The 24421-nt window shown below is 38.4% G+C and overlaps 1 protein-coding gene across 1 annotated transcript in view; it reads right to left on the bottom strand.

The window, feature by feature from the left end:
- GAP43 (growth associated protein 43) overlaps positions 1–23711 on the bottom strand; it is a 99117-nt gene extending 75406 nt beyond the window's left edge. The window contains exon 1 of the mRNA XM_012645495.1: positions 23293–23711. Coding sequence (XP_012500949.1) covers positions 23293–23322 — 30 coding nt within the window. The 5' untranslated portion in view covers positions 23323–23711. The remainder of the gene's footprint in view (positions 1–23292) is intronic.
- Between the last annotated feature and the right edge of the window lie 710 nt (positions 23712–24421).

Here is a 24421-nt window from a genome sequence, read left to right as displayed (position 1 = left end):
CTCACATGACAGAAGGGGTAAGGCAGCTCTATGGGGTCTCTTTATAAGGGCACTAATCCCGTTCATGAAGACTTTGATCTCATGACCTAATCACCTCCTGAAGGCCCCATCTCTTAATACCATCACTTTGAGGATTGGGATTTCAACAGAGGAAATTTGAGGAGAACAAACATTCAGACCATAGCATCCTCCTTGGTGGTAGGGTTTGTATTACTTTTCCCTCATCACAGTATGTCCCATAGTGCCTAACAGACTTAGGTCCGTCTTAGGGGTTCAGGAAATACAAGTTGAGTGTTTAGTTTCCTGGAAAGAGATACTAATATATAAAACAGAGCGAGAAGAGGGTTTCTGACACGTAATATGGTCCCAAATTGCAAATGAGTCTCCAATGAAGAGGTCTCTTGTGATTGGGTGTTGCTCCATAAATTAATATTACTATATTAGAGACAGATATGGTCTCAGGAGTTTTGCAGGGCTCTGCCCAGAAAGAATATGTGAACATGTTAGTTTGCATATCAAAAGCTGCTCCACCTCAGGAGGGCATCTCAAAAGGTCAGTAGCAGCTGCTTTCCAAGGTGACTGCTGCGGCCTCAACCCTGTGGTTCTCACCTGCTTTGAAGGACAAAGCAAGGTCTACATGGAATCACAGGATGAGAGCTGGTCAAAGAGTGTCCGCCCAGAGACAGATACCTGCGGCTAAAAACAATTAGCCCAAGGGACAGTTCCTGCTTGACTTCTGATGATCTGTCTCTGTCTGCAATAACTAGATAAAGAAATATGGAGCCACTATATCTCTGTTTAACCCTTCTGTTAAGTAATAGCTTTATCTTAGAACTTAGAAGTTTGTCCTTGAAAGTTTTTGTAACCAGAGTTAGTTAAGGGATCTATAGAAGCCTTTTGAAAGACTTTTAACCTAAAACAAACTACCTGTTATTATGTAACAGGTTTACATAATCGACCCCTGGCAGTCGATCTCTGTACCTTTAAATGCCCATGTGAAACTTTATTCTCGGCCCTATGATTCACGGGGATATCATAGGGTCCCCTGAGTATCCTGCTTTTGCCTTTTATCTTTTATAAATCTATAAAACTATACCTTTGTCTCTGTGTATTCTTTTATTTCCATTATTTTCCATTTTCTATTATTTTCTTATCCTTTGCAATGACCCCTACCTGAGGGACCCGAGTTTTTGCTGGGAGCATAGCTAACTCCCCGCAATTGGGTCTATTCTATATGTCTTCTCTATAAGAAATGACAATTTACTGACTTAGGGTTCTGCAAATATTTCTGAGGTTTTATGTTTAATGCAGGATACCTGTAGGGCTTACCTTCCTTTGTCTTAGACTATTTCTACTTTCCGTCATTTCTTCAGTATGATTTTAAGTTCTCTCTTTCGCCTTGCCTTTCTCTCTCTTTCATTAGAACCTTTCTGAACTTTCTGAACCCTTACCTATTTCAACCATTCCTGAGTCCTTGCTACATCACCAACGCACATTGTGCAAATCCTAAATACTATAATTGTGAGATCTTCTCCTTCAGCTTCTATCCTTGACCAAAATGCACTGGTTAGTTGAGCCTTTCTTGGATCCAGCAAATATCAAAAAAAAAAAAAAAGGAAGAAGAAGAATTTCTTAGCACAGTAATAGTTAGTTGTATAAGCAAAGCAAACCTGGAAGTGATAGCTTTGGAAGTTTCCACTGTGTATGTAAACAGTTGTCATAAGCAGAGCTGCTTACAGGAAAAAAAAATCTTTATAGGTCACAAATGCTGGACAGATTGGTGGCCTAGGCCAGACAATCTGTTTATCCAAGGCTGACTTACCCTTGGCACTGAGTTTCTGGATCCTGACAGTGAGAGATCATGGCTTGAGAATAATCTTATCAAGAGGCATAATCCAATATGCTTTGGTTTTCGTAGCATATTTTAAATTTGAAAAGTTATTCTAACACTTAATTTTTAAAAATTATTACTAAATCAAGGTTCTGATAAATGACAATTGACCATTACCTTAGACCCAAATTAGAAATTTCAAAATTCCTAAAATTCCATGGTTTGAGTTTTGTGTGTGCATGTGTTTGCATGCCATTTTATTTTTTTCATTTTGCAAGACGTCATAATGTCTTAAATTTTGCCCAGGCCAATGCTGAAAAGCCTCAAGTAGTATTTTTCTTGGGATATTTCTAAGTGTTTTACAAATGTAGAAATTTCAATTTAACACTTAAGATTTATTCTAAAGCTCAATTTTTCTATGCAAACACAACTAAATTGGGTTGAGTTTTCATTCAATAAGGCTTCATTCAATAAGAAGGAAGAGTGTTCTGAAATATATTAAGAGGTTTTGAGATTATTATTATTTTTATTTTGGCAAAAAGAAACTGATACTCATTGGATTACAAATATCAAACTTTAGTATTTAGCTCCCACGTCTGGATGAACATGGAAAACAGCCAGGTACAGTGAAGTTTGGCAGAGGCCAAAACAAGAAGATAAAGGTGAAAGAGTTCACTAAATTAACTGTTCAGCTCTTCTACTCTGATTCCACTTTGATCTCTGCATCTGATATTTTGAATAATGAAGGCTAATTTGCTTTCTCTCAGTTGAGAAATGTTGCAGTAAATAAATAACAACAATACACAAAATGTTGGAGATACTGCATCAAAGCATGAGCTCCAACCTAACAAATGTGTCATAAAGAGGAAATAATGCATCCTGTAGAGGAAACAGTCATATCTGATTCATATTTTTAGTCTACATCCTTTAGTTTATAGTAGGCACTCAGTAAATATTTTCTAATGAATAAATTAACAGCTCATTGACAAGATGACTTCTCAAATCCCTTCTAACTTTGAGATACTGTGAAAATGATAGATGATCTATTGATAAACCAAAATAATATTAGGGACCAATGATACATACACTTTAAAGTTGTCTCTCTCTGGGGAAAGATAAAAGATTGAATAGCTTCTTTAGCCTCCCTGCCTCAACAAGACTGCTAGATTCATGTGTGCTGAAGAAATCCTCCATTAGCAGAGCTATGATCTCACTTCTACTTGAATAAAGCCCTTGATGAAGATGGGGCTTTGGAATGCCAGGGGAATTGGGTTTTGATTTGAGATCAGGTTATAACCACAGAATCCAGTGTCTGACATTGTGCCATTTGCCATTAGACATTTACCTTTCAATTCCCACAAATCAAATTTTCTCTTAGAATGGCTTGGAATGTCTTGAAAGATTCATTTTTTTAATTTATAAGTCAGTGACACTGAGAAAAAAAATATACAGTATTCTAGCTGCAACCACAACTATGTGGATTCATAGCGCACTCAGTAATCATAAAGGATTTTTCTTTTTGCCTTGAAACTTAAATCTTTTCTAGAAGATCTTGCTATTTTTATCTTGGAATGTTTTTGCCATGTTGGCTCTTTGAAGATTAACCTGGAATGCAAATAGGACATGCAATGGATGTTCTGTCTTACCCGGTGCTTAGAATGCCTCATGGTGACTGACTTATTGCTACAGGTTTGTTATGCTTTCTCAACCAGTGTTTGAACTCCTCCCATTCTAACCCATTCATCACCCTGATAGTCCTGTCCAAAGAATATCAGGTAAAATACAATAATCAGTCAAAGCCAGATGGTGCCAGTGGCAAAAGCAAGCATTTCCCCTACAGTGCCTGCAATAAATAAATAAATAATGCAATCACATTTGACAATTTAATGAGTATAAATTTACCACAGCAGGAAAATCCTCCCCAAATATTTAAACAATTAAAATGTAAAAGAAGAAATAAATAAGCATTTTGTAGTGGGAGACAGGACCAAATTCCTCTTTCATTACTCTTAAGAGATCCACTACATAATATATCTTAGACTGACAACTGAACTGAAAGGAATACATGGGGTGTGGTGCTACTAGTCCAGATTAAGGGAGAGAAATCAGGAGGGACATGGGGGAAGATGGAATGGATGCATTAGCTGTAGCATATTTTTAGCTTATTCTTATCATCACATCTGAGCAGAATTTAAATGCATTTATTTATTCATTCAATAAATATTTATTGAGCATCTGAAATATGCCAGGCACTGTACTACGTTCCAGAAAACATAAGTCACTAAAAGAGTAATGCAGCTCTCATGAAGTTTACATGCCACTGGTGTCAGCAGATTGTAAGTATCTTGGATGGATACAAGGGCCAGAGAGGAAACTGAAAGAGAATAAAAGGGGACAGATAGAGAGTGCTAGAGTGGAGTACTGTTTTTTATAGGGTAATGAATGAAAGGCTCCTTGATAAGATTTAAACAGATGAGACTTGAGTAAAGCCCTGAGGAAGTAAGGAAGCTATTCGTGAGAATATGTTGCAACAAAGCATTTCAGGCAGAGGGAACGTGCATACAAAATCTCCAAGGATATTGCAATAATCCAGGTGAAAAATATTAGTAGCTTTCACCTGATTTCTGAGTATAGGGTTGTATTAGTAAAAGTCTTGTGTGTGAGCAATAGAACCTGGACTGAATTAGAATAATATCAGAGTTCACATTATTGATAGGGAGGCTAGAGAACAAGGTTCAAAAAATAGTCAAGAATTAAGTAAAGACAGGCCCAGAAAACATGGTCAAAGCAAGACCACCAACTGATTAGGACATGGGCCCATGGATTCCATGGATTCCTGGATGCAACCACCACTGAAGATAATTTGTAATTGCCATTCCACCTTGGCATCATTCCTTGAACATTCAAAGAGACTGAGTCCAGGTCTTGAGATGTTCACATTCCAGTTCTCTGCAAGTGATGAGCCTCTCCACCTTCTAAGTTGAGGCAGGCTTACATTTTTATTCCTAGTTAATTAACTACATCTGTAAGATATGCTAATTATTTCTCTGAGTTCCATACTCCAAGAACCAATGTATATTAGCCCTAAGAATGTTGAGAGCACAGGGTGCACAAAGTTTAAGTCCATGGCATTAATATCTTATTTCTCAGTTAACCAATTTTATGTTCATTGAACTTCAGACATGTAAGAACACTTACACACACACACACACACACACACACACACACTATCCAAAATCCAGAAACTAGTCCTTTAAGAATCCCTAAAAAAAGAAGTTTAGATAGACGATTCATTTAATAGAGATATAACTTCATTATCATCAACAGCATCAATAATAATAAGCAATAACTAACATTAAATTTTAAGTATTGTAGATATATGAACACATTTAATCCATAAAAACCCTTTCAAGTTGTGGTATTTAAGTCTATAGATCTATAAATGTTTCAATCTTTCAGTCCTTGGAGGCTGGTTGGATAGTCACATCTACACAAGAAGAAACACTAGTGTATTCCTATACTAGGAAACATTCTTGAACGATTAGGAAAATGCCACCTGAGACTGATATAGTAATATTCTAGAATACATACCTTTAATTTGACACAAATAGGTCTATCACACTTTACTATGAGCTACTTCAGGGTAGAGAGTGTTTCTTTTTAAAAAAATTCTATATTTCCAGTACACAGCATAGTTCTTGGCTCATGGTAGGTTATTAATAAATGTTTGTTGAATGAATAAGTAATTTCCATATATTTGAAGAAAATGTTGTCTCTAAAATAAGTCTTGATGAAAAAGGCTAATTGAAAAATAAGATGAGTAAGAGCCAAAAGGTGGAAAACAGAAAAATAACTTCTGGTCTTCATTTATGAAAGAACCCTGTTCATTGAGGAACCATATAAATACTGAGTTAAACTTAGAAAATTTAGGGATGTGTACAGCCAGAAATTGGGAGCATGAGCCTCTGTCATCCCTCTGAAGGAGTAGCGCTGACACAGGAAGGAATTCCATCTTGGCTGTTTTCGAGTTGAGTGACCTTGAGCACAGAACCTCCTAACATCTTCACCATGAAGGATTGCCCACAGATCAGTGGTTCAAAAACTCTGCTCCCTAGGGCTTCATCAGAGGGGCACCAGGGGAGAGGGGGAGGCTGACCAGACAGATTTCTGATCCTGCAAACTCTGCTTAAGCCATAATAGCTTCTTTTGTCTGTTTTACATATTTGGATTCTAAGTAATATTTCATCTGGGTCAAAAAGATTCTGTGGCTAAAAAGTAGCTAAAAGAAAAACAAACTAGATAATCCTTAAACTCTCTTCAGCTCCACTAATCAATATAATTGTTATCATCAGGTACATAGAAAAATAGTATGACAACTTGTCCTTGGGATATTAAAGAAAAAATGTAGTTAGTGGCTTTAACCGTAGACCCAGTGTATGTAGCATTGTTTAGTGCCTTGTGAAATCTAAAACAGAGGAAACCCAGGAATGACTCTTAAACAATCTCTAGGGAAACAGAAAAGAACAATATATGTAAGTATAAAACATATAAATGCTCTCTCTCTCTCTCTCTCTCTATACACTCACACACAAGCGCACACACACCTATATGTGTATAAATATATATAAAGAGATGTGTTTATATGTAACACACACACACACACACATTATGGGGGAGGCGGATTTGCTGAAGAGTGAATGCAATATGGAACTAGATAGGGAACGAGGAAATGTCTAAAATGATTTTATAAAGGTGGTGATTTTTCAACAGACGTTTTGGAGGCAGAACGTGATTTGACAGAATGGAGGAAAGAATACATTTCAGGTGGAGAAAATAGTACCAGTTTTAATGTTAGGAGGTAATAAAAGTTCATATGTAGGTGGAGTGCCTAGAAAACTTTGTGATTCCCTAAGTGTAATCTCTAATCTTCTTGTACCAACATAGACCTGACCTGTTGACCCTCCACTGAAATCCAAATGAAACTCTTTTCTTAGTTCCAGAGAATTTGGCTGAAATTTGGTTTAATCAGAATAATACAGATTTGTTGGCTATTCCTGGAATACCATATCATTACTGGCAACTTGAAATTTACAGTGGTCTGACACTGCAGTGTCCCTGGGTATACATCAATTGAGGAGTCCAGAGGCTTAATGTAGGAATGATTTTCCACTTTATATAGGGTTCTGTTGAGAAAACAGCCTAATGGAAATGCCTGTGAAAACTGGACCAAAGCAATGTATGGCTAGATCAATGGGATGGAAAATGAATTCCCTTCTAGAAATGGCTCCACCTGGTTTCACCCCTGACTGGTGGGTCTCTAAAAGTTCCACCATGTCCCACCAAGTCAATCTCTTCAGTGTGGAATACTTGTTTCTCTCATCTACTTTCTCAGCAACCCAAACTACTCATGCATCTTCTCCACCTTCCAAGTACCAAAATTTAAAAAATATAACTGAGAAAAATGACACATATTTTTCAGCTGAAATGTGTTTCATCTTGCTTTCCTAATGATCATCCATTACTCTAAACAGGAAAATTATATTCTTTGGTTGTTCCCAAATTTGATTTTTGAGTGAACACACTCTCCAAACCTATAAATAAGATGTCTTTCCAAAGTTTGTTTTGCAAGTTACCAGTTTGAAAGAGATTATCATTTCCTAAAGAAATAAATCTTAAAGTGTTTAAGTTTCTCATCCAGATCAAAAAAGTATATGTAATTTCTATGTTATTTAGCTTTAGTTCAACAGGACCTAGCTACCTAATGATCATAGACCATTCTTTTTCTTTCCTGATTCTCTTAGCTATTCTTACAAGAAGAACAGATTAAATTGAAGCTATTTCTCCCTCACCAGAATTCCAAGGAGAAGCCCCTACCTTCTTGGCTCCACTCCCTAGAAGGAATTATATTTTTGTGTGTAGAAGATATAAGTTACCTGTTGGTAAACTACTGATTTCCCAGCCATTTATTCTTTCATTGCCCTGTAGGAAAATCTACTAGTATCTCCATTTTGTATTAGTTTAGGGATAGGTACAATCTCATCAGACAGATGAGCGCTTCAATACTGTAGGGGGACCAGGAAAAACAACAACGAAGCATTATTGTGCATAATTTTTAAAAATATAAATTAAAGAAAGTGAAAGGCAAGAGAGATGGTATACACAACCACAAATCATGTCATTAACAAAGAGGAAAGATTTGAAACCTCACCAGGGATTCCTGCCTGTGGGAGCAGTACCAGAAGATACCAGCTTTAGATGTGAGGAAAGGGCTGAATGTTTAGCGGTAAGTTTAGGAGGCAGAATAAGTGGCCAAGAAGGCATAGCTATATATTTTTAAATGACTACTGATTCTTAGCCCAGATAATAAGTTTATATTGTCAAGTATGGCTCTCTTTCTGATTCTTTTAGAGTGTCTCTCTACAAAATGGTGACTGTTATTTGCTGAAGCAACCAGCTGGCACCACTTGGGTGAAATCCAAGTCTGTGTGGTCTCAGCTCTGTGTGAGATATCTATTAGGTGCCCAATTATGGACTGTGCCAGAAGTGAGCAGTTTCCATGATTGATCAGTGGGAGTTGGGCAACCTTTGCCTTAGTCCTAACCAAAGTTTGCCATCACATAACTACTCGGTGGATGCTGACATTTTTTCATCTGTGTAGACTCCATTTACTTAATTGCTATTTAGTGAGAACCTACAGTGTGCAAAGCATTGAGTTAGAGCTCTGTGTAGGTAACAAATGAAACATGACTCTGACTCTAAAGGAGCTCCTGGTGTAGCAAAAGAGATAGACATGTAAACAAATATTTATAATAAAGTTTGTTGAATGTTGTAGCAGAGGTATGCAGTAGGCATAAAGATGGTATGAAGGGGAGGATAATCATATCAGACTAAAGGATAGGGGAATCACCATAAAGAAGAAGATAACTTCAGCCACATAGTGGAAATAAACTGGAAATGTGTCATATAGAAAACAGGAGGAAGTGAGACATTATAGGGCAAAACCCCCCACAGTGTTGGAAAGGGAGAAAAGATGAAATAATATGGGTCACTTTATGAAATAACACAATTGCAAAAGAGTCTGGGATGTGAAGAGGGGTGGGTTTTGAAGTTTGAGGAGATAGGCAGTGACCAGAAGATTAATAACTAAATATTTTTTAAAAAATCAGTTGAGAAAAATCTTAAAAAGAAAATAAAATGAGGGTAATGTGTTAGAAAGTAACTTGGACACCATTCAGATAGGAAGGCCCCTCAAGTGAAAAGCCAGAGAAAGAGCATTCTGGGCACAGGAACAGTACGTGCAAAGAAGAAGGAATGTGCTTGATGTGTTTTAAAAACTAAAAACAGGCCAGGAGACTTGGTGACCGAGAGGAGTATGGTAATAATAAATTAGAAAAGGAGGAAAGGCCTGGGTCATGTAGGATTTTATAGGCCTTGGTACTAATGAGTTTGGTTTTGATTCTAAGTGGAATGGGAAGCCATCACAGGTTTTTAAATAGGGGAGACGCATGATCTGATAGACTCTTTTTAAAAGACCAGTCTGGGTACTGAGGGAAGAATCGTTGGTAAGGGGTTGAGGGTAGAAGGTGGCAATGAGAGGAGAGGCTAATGTATTAGTCTCCGTAAGAGATGACTGGAGATGGAGAAGAGTGGACAGAGTTAAGATATATTTTCAAGGTAGGGAGTAAAGGAATGGGAGGAATGAAAGGTTTTTTGTTTATTTGTTTTTTAATTATAGAAACTAGGGAAAAAGTAGGAGCATCTAATGATAAAAGGAAGCTATAGGGAGTGGATCAGGGCTCTATTTCTGAATTCGATGACTGGATGAGACAGGGGCAGAGATGTGGGAACAATACGTGATGATTTATTTTTAGGACATGTTGCCACTGGGGTTCCTGTTGGTCATCAGAAAAAAGATTTCCAGTGGACTGTTATATGGAAAGCTCTAGAATTCAGGAAGTAGATTTAGCTGGAGAGCCTGAAGAATTCAAGAACTACTAGTCCATGTGAGAGTTGTGGGCATGGATTAGATTATTCAGAGCTTGTGTTGAGTAAGGACATGAGAGAGTAAGGATAAAAGCCAGAGTAACACCAACTTTTAAGAGATTGGTAGAATAGAAGCCAAGTGGGGGAAAAAATGCAACCAAAGATGTAGAAGAGAAAAACCAGAAGAAACAGGTGTTATGAAAGCCAAGAAAATAAAGAGATTCAAGAAGGAAGGTATGTTTGATGATGTCAAAAGTCCCAGAGAGTAGTGCAAGATAGTTCCACGTGTCTTTCTGGAAGTTTACTGAGCCTTCTATTTGTCTTGTACACTCTCTCAGAATCTAATACACAGCTCATCCCATAGTAGATATAAATCAATATGTGTTTCTTGAGCCAGGCACTAAACCAGACATTTACCTTCAAAGAGTTTGCAAACTAATTGGGGGAAACCAGGTATATATAAACACAAATGGATGATTAAGGTTGTTTGATGGATGACAGAGGAAGGGGGCAGGTAGTATGTATTACAGGATCTAAGAGGGCAAGAAGTCACAGGGAACTGTAGTAATCAGGATAGCTTTCACAAGTGATGTAACTCTTGCTTCAGAGCTTGGAGGTTGGGTGAGATTGAATTAGGCAAAAAAGGCAATTTTCCAAGTAGTGGTAATGACAATGAACAAAAGTACAGGAAAACTGTAACTTAAATTCATACTAAGTCTGGCTAGGACTGAATATCCAAGTAAAAGAGAAATTTGCTATAGAACATGTCTGTTACAAGTTGGAAAGCCTTAGAGATGCCTTCGTTCAATATTTTTGTTTTACATAAAAGGAAATGACAACCCGGAGAGACTAAATCTGTTTAAACTGACAAGCCTAGTCAATGCCAGAGCCGGCAGGAGATAAGGCAAGAATAGGAGATTGGTGATGGATTCTGAGGAGCCTTAAAAAACAATCACAAATCAATAAATTAGAATTAACCCTGTAACAAAGAGAAAGCATTGAAATTTTGAGAAAAGGGGAATTAAATGTAAGATTAGCCAGCAGGCAGCATGTAGAGGTCATGCTGAAAACAGGGAGTTTTGGTGACACTCCAGCCTTTTTCACCTGGAGTTTCTCATCTGAACTACAGAACACAGCAAAATGAGTGACTATTTTTTCTTCTTCCAAGGATGGTATGTAACCAGTACCCATCTAGATGCACAGGAGACGGGTTAACTCATTATACACATATGGACATTAGGGCCTTAGGGATTTAGGGGCTTGGTTCTCTTCTGAAATGCTGGTTTAAAAGGGCTAGCAGAAGGTAGAAACAACACGTGTGAAACGGATTACAAATAGAATTTGGTAACTCATAGTATGGCCTTCAGAAAGGAAGGAATAGTATATTCCCATGTTATAAGCTGAGAAACTGGAAATGTGCTAGAATCTCTAAAAGATATTGTCAAGAGAAGGGGAGTAGGAAGTCTAATCTAGGGAGAAGATAATTAATTTAGCATGACACTTTTTAAGATAACAACAAAGAATAAAGGGAAAAATAATATTTTTAATGTCTGGAAACATTGGATTATAGGAAAGTTAATTTTCTTAATGGTTTTCCTGTGCTTTTATGGTTTGTTTCTTTACAGATGAATTTTAACTATATATCCAATTTGAGTACAAGTGACAATTTTGGTAAGACATGTTTAATAAAATAGATTTCAGTATGTACATGAACTAATCAGCCTTCAGTGGCACTGGAATGAGAACACAGAAGAGGACAGTAGAGGGCCTGTAGGAAAATCCGTAATTATTAAAAAATATTGTCTAGTACATAAGGTACAACAACAATGACAACAAAATTGAATTTCTCTTTTTAGCCAAGAATAGCTTCTTTCCATTAAGTGAGGATAAAAACTGGATTTGGCCCTAAGTGTGGTTAAGTATATTTAAGTATACTAGTGCCCAAACTTCTTGGATTCTTTTCTGAATACTCCTTCTCTTGGGCATATTGTGTTTTCCAGATGATGTTTAGAAGTGAGGTCTGAGCCATCTGTGGTCATTAATGATCCCATGACAGTTTTTACTAGAGGGTTATGGCCCAATTCCAAACTGAGTAATTCTATTTTATAATTCTAATCTCTTCCTCCCTTTTCAATTATAGAAACCGTCATTTCCTCCTCTGTACTGGTTTCATCCCAGAGGTGTAAGGTATGAAGTTCAAGGTGGAAGAAAGAATGTGTAAGAAATTAAGTTTTGTCCTTGGTTTTCTATACAGCTCTCAGCTCTCCAGTTAACTGCCCATCAGTGTGGAAGCACAAATCTGGCTGAGTTATCAAAAGGCTATCACCTTGAGTCTTTCAAATAGGCAATCAAAGCCCTGAGGAACACTGAATTAACAGGATTAGCATGAAAGACTTATTCAAATGAATACTTAATACCAACCTGAGTTCTCCAGTGTAACTTTCCTAGGTGACAGAGAAAGCAATCTCCTTCTCTTACATTGGGGTAATTAAATCCTTAAGGAGTAAGGAAATATTGCAAAAGGTGCTCTTCAGAAAAAAAAAAAAAAAAAGATGTTTGAATAAATCAAATCCCCAACTTGATTTTACTGAAGAAAGAGCTGCTGTTTTTTAAGTAAGACAATATCATTCTCCCTTTCCTTTTGAAAATCTTGGAAATTTTTAGAAAGATTAATCCAACGAAACTTGGATTTGGAAGAAAAATTCTCCAAGTGCCTAGGTGAAAAGAAATGAGGGAGTTCACGATGGATCACTTATGAAGTCTTGCTATTCCTTTCCATCTCTCAAATGAAATATTACTTTTCAAAATTGATATAAAGAGAAAGGACTTTGAAATGCAATGTTCACCCAAAATCTACTCAACGCCTCTATCTCTTTGCCTGAACATTGGTAAGAGTCTGGCAACCACACTGCGCTGTCCCAGTACAACATGAACTTACAAATCTAAAACTCAAGCTAATTATTTAGAAAATGAGAATTTCTTTCTTTCTTTCTTTTTTAGGTAAATAATGGAGACAATTGCCTCTACTAAAATTTGAATAGAACTGTGGAATACATCCTTTGGAAACAGCTCTTGTGGCCAAACAGCTATTGGCCATTAAGAGGAGCTTTTAATTCTCAGCTTATATTCCAAGCAGGTAAATTGGTTTCTGAATCAAAGCAAAGTAAGAATGAAAAGAGGATGTGCATTCTAACAGCTTCCAGTCAGGCCTAGTTATGCTGACTAAAGAGGTTTCGCAGCTACTTAAAAAAGCAGCCAGTTCCTGAGTTCACTTAACCTTTGGAGATCATTGCAGTTATTTTTCTCTTTGCCTGATCGAGCTCTTCTATCTAGTTATTAATGGGAAGATATTAGGGTCTTTCCAATTTTCATTTAAAAATAACATTTTGAGTAGTTATTGGAACTGGAATTACAAATAATGGATGTAAGGCTAATTACCAATATTCTACATTTAGAGCAAACTGATGCATATGGAGACAACAGCTCAATATTTTAGAAAGTGCCAATTTTCTAAAAATAGATAAATATGGTGATTATTGCTGGAATTAATTCAAGAACATTCAAAATGAGATGACTAATGTCAAGGAGTAGCATTTCTCTGATATAAATCCAGCAGAGCTGTTTTATACTCATTATTGCCCAATTTTTTTTTTGCGGAAACTGATTCTCTAAACTAAAAAAAGAGACGTTAGAGCAAAGCTACATCATGCCAAATTAGCAAGAATATACGGTAGCTAGTATCCCTCTTAAGACAAGTGGTACCTGCTAGAGTTAGGCCTCTGGAAGACAATGAAAACCCAGAGTCTGCCATCTCCAGATACAGAGATTTACCCTAACCTTTCTTTTTTAGATATATAAGCTTATGGGTTCAGTAATCAGTGTGGTTACTGCTTCCTTTTAGAGCCATCAGTGATGATAACCCTATGAATAATAAGCATATGTAATACAGGCCAAATTGAAAACAACCAAAGGGAAAAATTAATGGTCCACCACATTTGAGATAAATCTCTTCTGATCTGCGTAGCTAGCCTACTGAAGACGTAGAGGTATATATGCAGGAAACTCTTTCTCAACCAATTTACTCTCTCACTGGATTTAAGGTGTAGGCTTCCAGAAATTGTGTCTAAACTATGTGACCTCACCCTTCGTTCCGTCAGAGATACTAGCCCAGAGGCAGTAACTAGCTGATCCGAGCAGAACCAATGGATTTCATTCATTCATCCTCACTCATATTCATTCTCTCTTTTTCTCACTCTCTCTCTCAATTTCTCTCTCTCTTCTCATTTAGAAGTTTAGATTAAGAAATATAGAAACTAGGGTTGTTAGTGACACTCTTTTAGACGCAAGACTCCAGAAAGAAAGTTTATCTCCTGTTGAGATTCCCAGATCTACCCTAGTTCACATAGGCTTGGCTGTTCAACTTAATTTCATGTGATCTCTAGTTTGTTTTTTTTTTTAATACACTCCTTATTATGGACTCTTAAGGTTGGTTTCTGTTACTTGTGCCCAATTAAAAACCACATATATAATAGAAGTGGTGCGTGCTGAAGCAAAGAAAGAGAGAAGGAGGGAGAGGGGGATGTGGCTAGTGTTGAAGGATTAAAAGTGATACTGACCATTAACCAACTACAAATATAATTTAATAAATTATTATTTCCTTCCGGACACCAGCTTATTTTCAAATTTCTAGTTAATATACCTTTCTATTGTACTCTACATGAGCCTCCTGTATAAAAGTATTTTTGCATAATATGTATAATACTAATTTCTTTATGTTAAATTTTTGGCTTCTAAGAAAAACAGAATCTCTTGGACTAACTTCATCCAATTATTATACTTTAAAATATTTCCAAATATTATCCATATGTTTAAGAACTCAGTTTCTTTGGATTGCAGAATTCCATTGCTTATATGAGAATTCGACGAATTTTGTTGTATTAAATCAGTAATGTATCCCAATCATAACCAGAACACAGGAAAAATGAAATGTCTTTTGTGGAGATCCTGAGGGCTCAGAAAAATTATAGTATTTAGAGTTGGATTTGGAAAGCTTCAGGATTATATGTTACCTCTCTGATCAGGTTTGTTCCTGTTGCATTCAGGAATCTTGAAGCTGTTATGGAAACGGTGCTCAGGTGATAATATTTGAAGTTGCTCCCCCAACCAGGCTGCACCTCCCCTTTTAGTCTCCCCAGCAGCCCAGCATCGTCTCTCCACTCTTCTGCCTGACTGGACCCTCATGTGACGGATGTGAGCACAGCATGCCTGGTACGCTTAGTGCTGAGAACCCAGTTTGGAGGTGGAGTGGGGGTGGGGATGCGGGAGAAGCAGCAGACTTAGCAAATGGAGAAGGGAAGACATGTAAACGACAAGAAAAGACTAAAACAGGAAAAGATAAAAGGGAAAACTGTGGATATTCCAAATAGATTTGAATTGATCCTGGGTCTTATAACAATTTGCATGTTGGCTTATCTAAATTCTGTCACTGAAGTTTTCAAAAGAAACAGTAAAGACATACTATGCTCCCATCCATTAGCATGGTTAATATGTACTCAGTAGAGAATAGGAAAGGGGGTAGAAACAGGAATGTATATAGTCTATACAGACAGCATGGGTACTTCTAGTTTGCATAAAGCCATGACTACTTTAGGGCTCAATATATGAAATTCCTTGATTAATAATACTTTACATTTGAAAAGCACATTGTTTGCAAAATACTTTTATTTTTATCACTTTATTTGAGCCTCACACCAAACCTACTAAAAAGAAGCAAGTCAGGATTTGGAGGGATCCTTTTATGTGTCCACTATACAGATGAATAAACTGAGGCTCAGAAAGGTTAAATTACTTACCCAAGATCACACGACAAGCAATTGGCAGAGCCAGGTCTAGAACCCAAGGAAAGGGTTTATTTCACTACAAAGACATGAAACAGGACATTAAACAAACAACATCTAAGAAAATAAGATCTATAAACAATTAAGATAGGAAATCTAGAGGGTCACACTCCAAATACCAAACCTGAACGAATGACTGACTGCAAAGGTACCTCTCTGATCTAAGCAGACAGGAATTACAACTTTGACTACAACTGCCTTGTGAGCTGAATGTGCATTTTACACAAAGCCCGTTCTGAATAGGTGCACAGGAATGGTCTTCTGTCCCAAAACATCTCTCCTAATGGCCCATTGTGATGTTCCTTCCCTCCCTACGTTTACTCCGTCAACAAATGTTTATTGAGAATCTACCATGTACCAGACACGGCTTAAAATACCTGTGTGTCTAAAATACTTATTTGAAAACTTGGAAGGGACACATTTTTTCTTAAAATTCTCCTTCCATAGCCTCACCCAGTAAATGCTAGCATGTGCTCATATTACTTAATCAGAAAAACTCCATTTGGATGTAAGGGGTGGAAAAAAGGATAGGAAAACTCAATGTCAAAGAGACTGGAAGCTTTGAGCAAGATATAGAGTAAGAGTACAACCACTGAGGAACACTCCTTAACTTCAGTGGTTGAAGACAAACTTGACTTACAAATTATTTAGTCTCACAGCTCTTCTCAAGGACATGCCAATGCAGTCAGAGAAAATAAACCACTTAGAGTTTGGCAAGAGTATCTTCATGGAAAGCTGTGGTTGTAATCTGCCCCACACTGGGCACAATAGGTCTGTTTGAGAGTCTAAGTCCTTTCAGTCTCTTTAAACCTAAGAAAGACCCAGTTGATCTAATTCTCATTCATTTAACAGACAGTTGAGGGACTACTTACCATTCACCCTCCCTTTACCTCCATAAAGAGTTCACTTTGTGGAATAATATTATTTGGATACCTCAGTGGGAAGAAAAGAAATCCAAATGAAGGTAAAATTAATTTTTGAGCACAGGCCAACAGTACATACATTTTTTTGAAGTTTGTGTGACCAGTGATATAAATCAACTAAGGGTAGCAACAGATAGTTTCAGGTTCTATTTGTAATAGTTGTGGAGCAAAGTAACAAGCACAAGTACTTGGGGCCCCAAAGGAAGGTCACATGAAGGTCCAACAGTGTGGTAACCATGCATCTAAACCGAGACTCTGCTGACCTCGGTGGGTGGGGCTGGGATGCTTGTTGGTGGAGGAGGACATGGAAGGGAGGTTTCCAGATAGTACCATCTATGGTAATTTGGAGAAATACAGTCTATAAATGGGCTCATTTTGTGCCTACTTTTAGTAAAAACTGATGGTTGTCATGTCTATAAATCAATACCAAGAATCAATGATGATCAGTTCCACTTTAAAATTTCATGCCAATAGATTTTTTAAAAATCTACTAGTAGATTCTATCCATTTAGATATGCTACAACTTGTGGAAAGACTATAAACCCGGCTCTATAGTTACTTAGCAAACAGATTATCCATGGTTAAAACCTATTACTTTATGTACCAAGCATTATGGTAGACACTAGAGATTGAAAACAAAAATTAAGTTTTCATCCTTTCCTTCAAGGGGCTCACAGTGTGGACACCAGTGTGTAAAAAGTAAATGCTATATGGTGCAGTGAGTCATAATAGAGATAGTACAAAATGTAGGCTGAGCACAAAGAAGGTAGAAGAAAACTTAGTTAGGCAGGTCAAGAATGGTTTTAAAGATCTAACTCTTCCAGGGAAAATGGGAATATTCCAGGCTGAGACGGAAGTGTAATGTGGGCGGAGAGTACAGCATGAGCAAAGGCACCAAGGCCTAGAATATTGCTGTGGTGTCATAAGGTGAGATGGGTGGGTGTTTGAGGATGGCACTGGAAAGGTAGGCAAAACTGAATCATGTCATCCATGCTGAGGAGTGATATTTTAACAAGAAAAATAATATGACCAGCTTTGCATTAGGTAAAGACAACTCCAATGTTATTTGCAAGGAGAATTGAAAAAGAACTATGTGGATATAGGAAGTCCATGTGAGAAGCTATTGCCTTTGTCCAGATGAGAGGTAATAAAAGTTCTGAGCCAGGTTATTTATATAAACAGATAGGGTTGAAAAGCAGAGGAGGTATTCAAAATCTCTTAAACTAGGATTTAGTAACTGGATATGAGAGTTGAAAGAAAGGACTACATTTGGGATTACTCCAAGGTTTCTAAAGCCCTGAAGCCAGATGGACAGGGTTCTAGCAATAAGGATAATAAGGAAGACCAAATGTGACACAAAACAGAGGACGGGAGTTTGGTTTTGCACATAAACTTAATGAGCTTGGATGTCTCTGAAATACTTGGGTATCTGTGGATCTGGAGCTCAAGATAAATATCTCATCTACAGATTTGGAAATCACACAGGTGGTTAAAGATCTGGACATGGATGAGATCACCTAGGTGATCGAATGAGAAGAGAAACGGATCAAGATCATGAACCAGAAGATCATCGATGTTTTGGGGGGAAGAGAGTAAAAGAAGCCAGCAAAGGAGACTGAGAAGATCCTGTCTGAGAGGGAAGAGAGCTATCCTGGGACCCAGTTAGGAGAAAGCTCCAGAACCAGGCTAGACAGCAATACAAAATGCCAAAGAGATGTCAAATAAGATGCAAACTAAAGGGTCACTAGATGTGGTGCCCTTTTCAGAATATGTTCCAGTGGAATTATGGAAACAAAATCCTAATTAAAGTAGATGAAACAGTGACAGAGGGGAGAAGGTGAGTGTGGGGAGAGTACTTGCAGGAAATTTGTTCGACGAGGAGGTAAGGCAGAACACTCACTATAGACATGGGGACATCGAGTCAGGAGAGGATCCTTTAAGATAAAGGAGACAAGAGCATATTCACAGCCTCTGAGGAAAGGAGTTAATACAGTACAAGAGGATGAAGCTCAAGAGAGAGCAGGGCATGAGGGAGTGAGGTTCTGGAGAAAACACAGGGGAAGGAATAAGAGTACAAGCAGAAGGCTCAACTATGACCAGAAGGAAGTCACCTCTAACAGAAAAAGGTGACATGGGGGGCACTTGGCAATCCTGAAAAACTGACGTTCTAAGTCACATTGCAAAACTTGGAGAGAAATATTTTCTAATATTTGTATTGATCTTTGTTTTCACATTGTTTAATCCCTACAAAAATCCTTAAGGGAAACAGGGTGTTTTTTTTGTTTGTTTTTTGTTTTTTGTTTGTATTTTGGTTTATTTGTTTGTTTGTATTTTTTGGTTTTTGTTCCCATTCTACAGAAGGAAATTGAAGCCCAAGATGATGTGATTCATTCAAGATCTCACAATCAGTAAGTGGCATCAGCTAAGGATTCATAGTACAGTGTTCTTCTCAACTTCAGAGAATGCTATGAAGATTTAATTATTTAATTACAATGGTACAGACGCAACCTGACTGTACTCCAGAAATTCAAAAGGGGGAATGCCTGTGCACAATCACTTCTTTGGTTTGCAACAGACACTGTTTGGTTGCCTTAGTGCCTCTGTTACAACCAATAGGGAAGTGAATAGTTCAGTGCTGTATCTTCTCTTGAGATGACCTGGTTATGTGTATTCTTTGAACTATTAATAGAAGAAGAGTTTAGTCTTGTCTTACTTTATCAATATGAACAAGGGGAACATTTGCTAAATATATATGCTCTATTATTGCCTGAAAAAACCCCAAACCCCTTTCTTATGGGGCCGGGTAAGACTCTGAAGTCTGTGTATTAATTCAGCCCCAGGCGTAACACTGACAATTTCACTATCATTGAGGCAAAGGAGACCCTAAGCCACTCTCCCTCTTGGTGTATAGGAGCACTGCCCTTTAGCATGAAACATCAAAGAAGGTTTCTATAGTTTTGCCAGCTCAGCAAGAAAGAAAATTAACTCTGCATTTTCTTATTCCAGTTGCCTCAGCATGGGTTGGTAGGGGGAGGGGGGTGGAGAACAGAGTTACACAGACTGTCAGCATGAGAGAAGAGGGCTTATTATGTATGCACCCTGCCATGAGTTAGAAAGAATCATAGAGTCACCAGAAATGAACACATTTCTAGATTCACCATGAATTTCCTAAGGTTCTCTGCAAGTCCAGATAATTTGGCAAAAAACAAAAAATGCCCTTTAAACAATTTCTTCTGTTTAAATTCGTAAATGTGGGGTGAAAATCCCTACATTTTTTTTTTAAAGAAAGAGCAAGCTTCAATTACATTAAGTAGAATGCCTCCATTTAATTAATTCACTAAGTCCCTGGATGACACTGGGTGTGGCTCAGAGAGATTTAGGAGGAATCCAATGTATCACCAGGAAGAAGCGCCTGCACCAAGCAGCAAGGCAGCAGCATCCTTCCAACACCTTCCCAAGGCTGCAAGGAAAAGGCACAGCGAGGTTGGAATTCTAAGCCTCAGATCAACGCTCCCAAAGATAAGAATTTATTTGTTGTATGAGGAAAAAGGCGGATGTTGGCGGTGGCTGGGGGCTGAGAGGTAGAGGGGCTACTTGCTTGCGTGGTGTTCTTTACACCTCAGTTACAAACTAAAATCATTATTTTTAAACAAAGGAAACACCTCATAGTTTTCTTGCTTTGTAGACACAGATCACACCTTGCAAGTTTTTAATCATCTGCAATATGCATGGCAATTAAGCTATTTAAAGTAAGTCCCAAGATATTTGAAAATCGTAAGTCAATAAAATCTCAGGGATTCTTTTATTTTATTTCTCCTTTGCCTACTCATTTACCATATTCTCATCTCCACCCCAATCTCATTCTCTTCTTCCTCCTACAATAATCTATAATGGTAACTAATGGCTAATATACATCATTTAGGCTTTCTTCTCACCCATTGGCAATGTATTACAACTTAGAAATCCAAGATTGCTTCTTTATGCTGCTCAAGTGGAAGAGGAAGGAAGTGCAAGCCCTCCAGCCCCCTCCCACGTTTCTGCTGGATTTCATGGGTGTGGCAGAGTTTAGACCTTTGCAGGTTTTTGCCCTTGTTTTATTCCCTGTTAAGTACTAGGAGGATGAATAGATGTCAAAAGGATGGACACCACTGGATTTTGCCATGAATGATACAGGATCATTTCACCCACAAGAAGGAAACCTGTGTGAGACTTAAGTACTCACGCTGTATAAATGCCAGTCAGTGAGTGTAGTGTGAGCCCACGCCCTGAATACACCATTTCCTTCAGTCTGATTGAATGGTACCCTAAATACTAACTAGTATGAATGATACACAATAGTGGTATATAAGAGACATGACCATTTCACACATAAGTACACATTTATAAAATGCATGGGCAAAATAGGACAATTTCTATACCCTTCATTTTCTCTTTTGAATATGAATGATGCTAAAACACAGGAAGGCATGTGGTAAGCATACAGAGTACACGCATGACTGTTGCATATGAAGTATGTGGATGCTGTACACATTTACATGTGAATTTCTCCCTAAACACACAATTTCAGCTCCATTAAATTGCACATCAGAATATGAGCGCTTGGGGCTGTCAGAGAGATAGAACCCGAGTGAAGGCAGCTGTCCTCATTTTAGGAAGGGAATTCCTTTAGCCCTAACTCCCTTTCTAAAAATCATGCGTGGTTTCCTTTATCAGAGAAGATGCGTATGTACTTCAATGTGTATAAAGAGGTGGGAACAAGTTGTAAACCAGCATATTTTTCTTTCTGAAATTAAAGATTTTTTTAAATACATAGCTTTGGCTTTCTTAAGGCTCCGCCTTCCTAAATTTTATTTCCCCAGCTCACCAGTGAAGTAACCTCAGGACTTTTCTTTGATGGTGTACTTAACCTAGACACCTGTATTTATTACATTTATATATTAAAATAAAGGAACTCAAGAGAGAAAATGTCCTGGTTTGAAAAATGAGCCAATGGAAGCATCAATGTCCAGAACCATAGAGCACTTCAGAGAAATGCTGCAAATACCCGTCCCCCACCCCCAATATCTGACTTTTCCCCAAACATGCCCACACAATCCAGGATGCCTGCTACTTTACATTTTATTTATTTATTTATGACTCTACACCCACTGCTCAGACATTCTGCTGGTCTCCCTTCCCCTTCCTGTTCCTTCTCCTTCATCCTCACTCCCCACCCCTCCTTCCAGGGCGCTGGCTAAATGTGCAAGGCTGGCAGGCTGCTGCTTCTCCACTGTCTTCCACCCCCTTCGGATTCAGGGAGTGTATTACAAATTGCCTAATTTCCAATACCTGCACAGGAAATAATACCCAAATCCGATCTCTTGCACCCCACCCCTAAGGCAATCAATCTGCAAAGGGCTTCTTTGACCAAGCCTGCCCCCACTAACCCCCTACCCTGCCCCCACCCCCACCACAGGCACACACACGCGCGCGCACACACGCACACACACGCACACATTCACCCATATCCCACACCCATTTTTTTCTCCTCAACCTTCGCCAAAATCACTCAAACGTGTTCCAAGAAATGTTTGAAAGCTTCTTTTGGAGACTGTCACGGCACGATGGGTTGCTGCGGAATACCGCACTCGCCATTCCTCCCCACTCTCACCCCAATCAAGTTTCTGAAACGTCTTTCAAGAAATAAGCGAGCAATCTGAAATGGAAGAAAAACCTGGGCAGTGGGGGAGCAAAGGAGGGGATTCAGTTCTTGCTAATCTTAGATGTGCCCCTCTTCCTGATAAAAATGAGTCACCGTGCTTATCATCCAGGATGTTAGCACGTCTCTGGTCACAGATAACCCCAGGAAAGAAGCAAGGGAAGGGGGTAAGAGAAAAGACCTGGCTTCCAACAGGTAATACCCGGCTCGGCTGGTCTTTCCCATCCCGTCTGAGCTCAAGGCTCCTAGGGGCGTGGTCCACCCTCTCCTCAGACCAGCTGGTGCACAATCGGCTACTGGTCTTAGGAAGGGGATTTTCCCCTTCTGCACGGCCAATTTCTCCCCCAGTCCCAGTTGGGGTTCTCTTTCTAAAAAAAAAAAAATCTCCCAAATAACAGCTCCATTCATTCATTGAAAAATAAATAAATAAACAAGCCTTCACGTTTTTCTATAAATACCTGCGCCCCTTTGAAGCACATGCATGTACGAAACAAGGCATCTTCCGCAGCACATGTGAGAAAATTATACGGCAGACAGGCAATACCCAGCCTTGAATATTATTTTCTCAACCTGCTTTTTGCAAATGATATAAAGGTTCGCCTCCCCATCTTGTAGGTAGAGTCCACGTCTTCTTCCCCACACCCCTTTCCACATCCACACCCTCAAGACCAGTGACCTAAAACGCTGAGCATTCACTAATAGGAAAAAAAAAAATCTTATTTCTAACCAAACAGACGTATTTTTTCTTCCCTTGCCCTAATTACTAGCAGCATTCCAAAACCAGAGCATGAAAGACAGAAAGGAATAAAAGCTGGGATGCAACCATCAGTTACCATATGCTAAGGAAACGCGAGCACCAAGGCCAGAGCAGAAGCAGTAAAAAATTTTTTTGCCTTTACAGGGAAAATATTGTACTCTGGTAATTTCACAACAGCAAAAAGTAAAAATCTTTAGCTCTACCTGTTTGGTTCTTCTCATACAGCACAGCATGGTTGTAACGTCCCTTGCCTTCTTCCTGCCTTCTCTCCTTTCCTCCTCTCTCTTTCTTATTCCCCCCCTCTCCACCTCTTTTCTGCTCGCTTGCTCACTCGCTCTCTCGCGCTAGCGCGCTCTCTCTCCCTCCCTCCCTCTCTCTCCCGCACACACACCAGGGCAGTTAGCAGCAACTGTAAGGTCCACAGCTATTGCTCATCGCACATGCTCTCTCCCTCCTGCGCGCTCGCTCGCTCTCTCCCTCTCTGTTTCTCTCTCTCCTCTTTTTTCTCTCCCCCCACCCAATCTCTATCTACATATCTTTTTCTTCCCTCTTTCCTCCGTCTCTTTCTCAGAATTGTTCACTAGCTTTCAATGACTAATCACTTCCCCCAGCCCCTACCCCCACTCTAGGCAGTCACCCCCTCCCAGTCCCCTGCCAGCCTCATGAATATTTAAACATCTCCAATCTGGACCCAATTACCCACCGACTTTTCCACTGCATTGAGAGGGTGACGGGGTGGGGGCAGAGGATATTCCAGCCAATCCAGGAGATATGATGGAGCATGTTTTAGGGAAAAAGGGCTTGAGGAATGCTTGTATTTCTTTACTAACTCTTCTTCTCTTTTCCCAATATCATAAAAGCAAAGAACAGCTATTCCTAAAGAGGAAATGTAGTCAGACCTATACAATATAAGTTACATCTGCCATTTAGATTTTATGCACAGTTAATAATTGTGGGGATTAAGTTCTCTCAAAAAATAAAATAATATGTAACTATCATACACTGTATATATACTGTTCTTAGTACATATAACCTAAAATAAGTACACACATAAACTTAAATATGCAAAAATGTATATCATATATGCTCCAATATTATCCTGGAAAAATTCACCAGAGTATACAGCATTTTAAATATTCTAAGCACTTCAGTTCAGAATAATAATGTTCAGGAATTAGCATTCATATCTAAAATCACATGGTAGTTTTTTTCTTTAATGTACATCCAATACACCTATTTAAAAATTGTGGTTTCTTCTAATTTTACTGAAAAATCAAGCTTATTTGAAGAACAGGTCTGTGTAATACTGATGATGACCAGAATGATATTTTA

Source organism: Propithecus coquereli, unplaced genomic scaffold, assembly GCF_000956105.1.
Source record: "Propithecus coquereli isolate 6110/MARCELLA unplaced genomic scaffold, Pcoq_1.0 Scaffold233, whole genome shotgun sequence".
NCBI lineage: Eukaryota > Metazoa > Chordata > Mammalia > Primates > Indriidae > Propithecus > Propithecus coquereli.
This window is presented reverse-complemented; position numbering and strand designations above follow the sequence as displayed.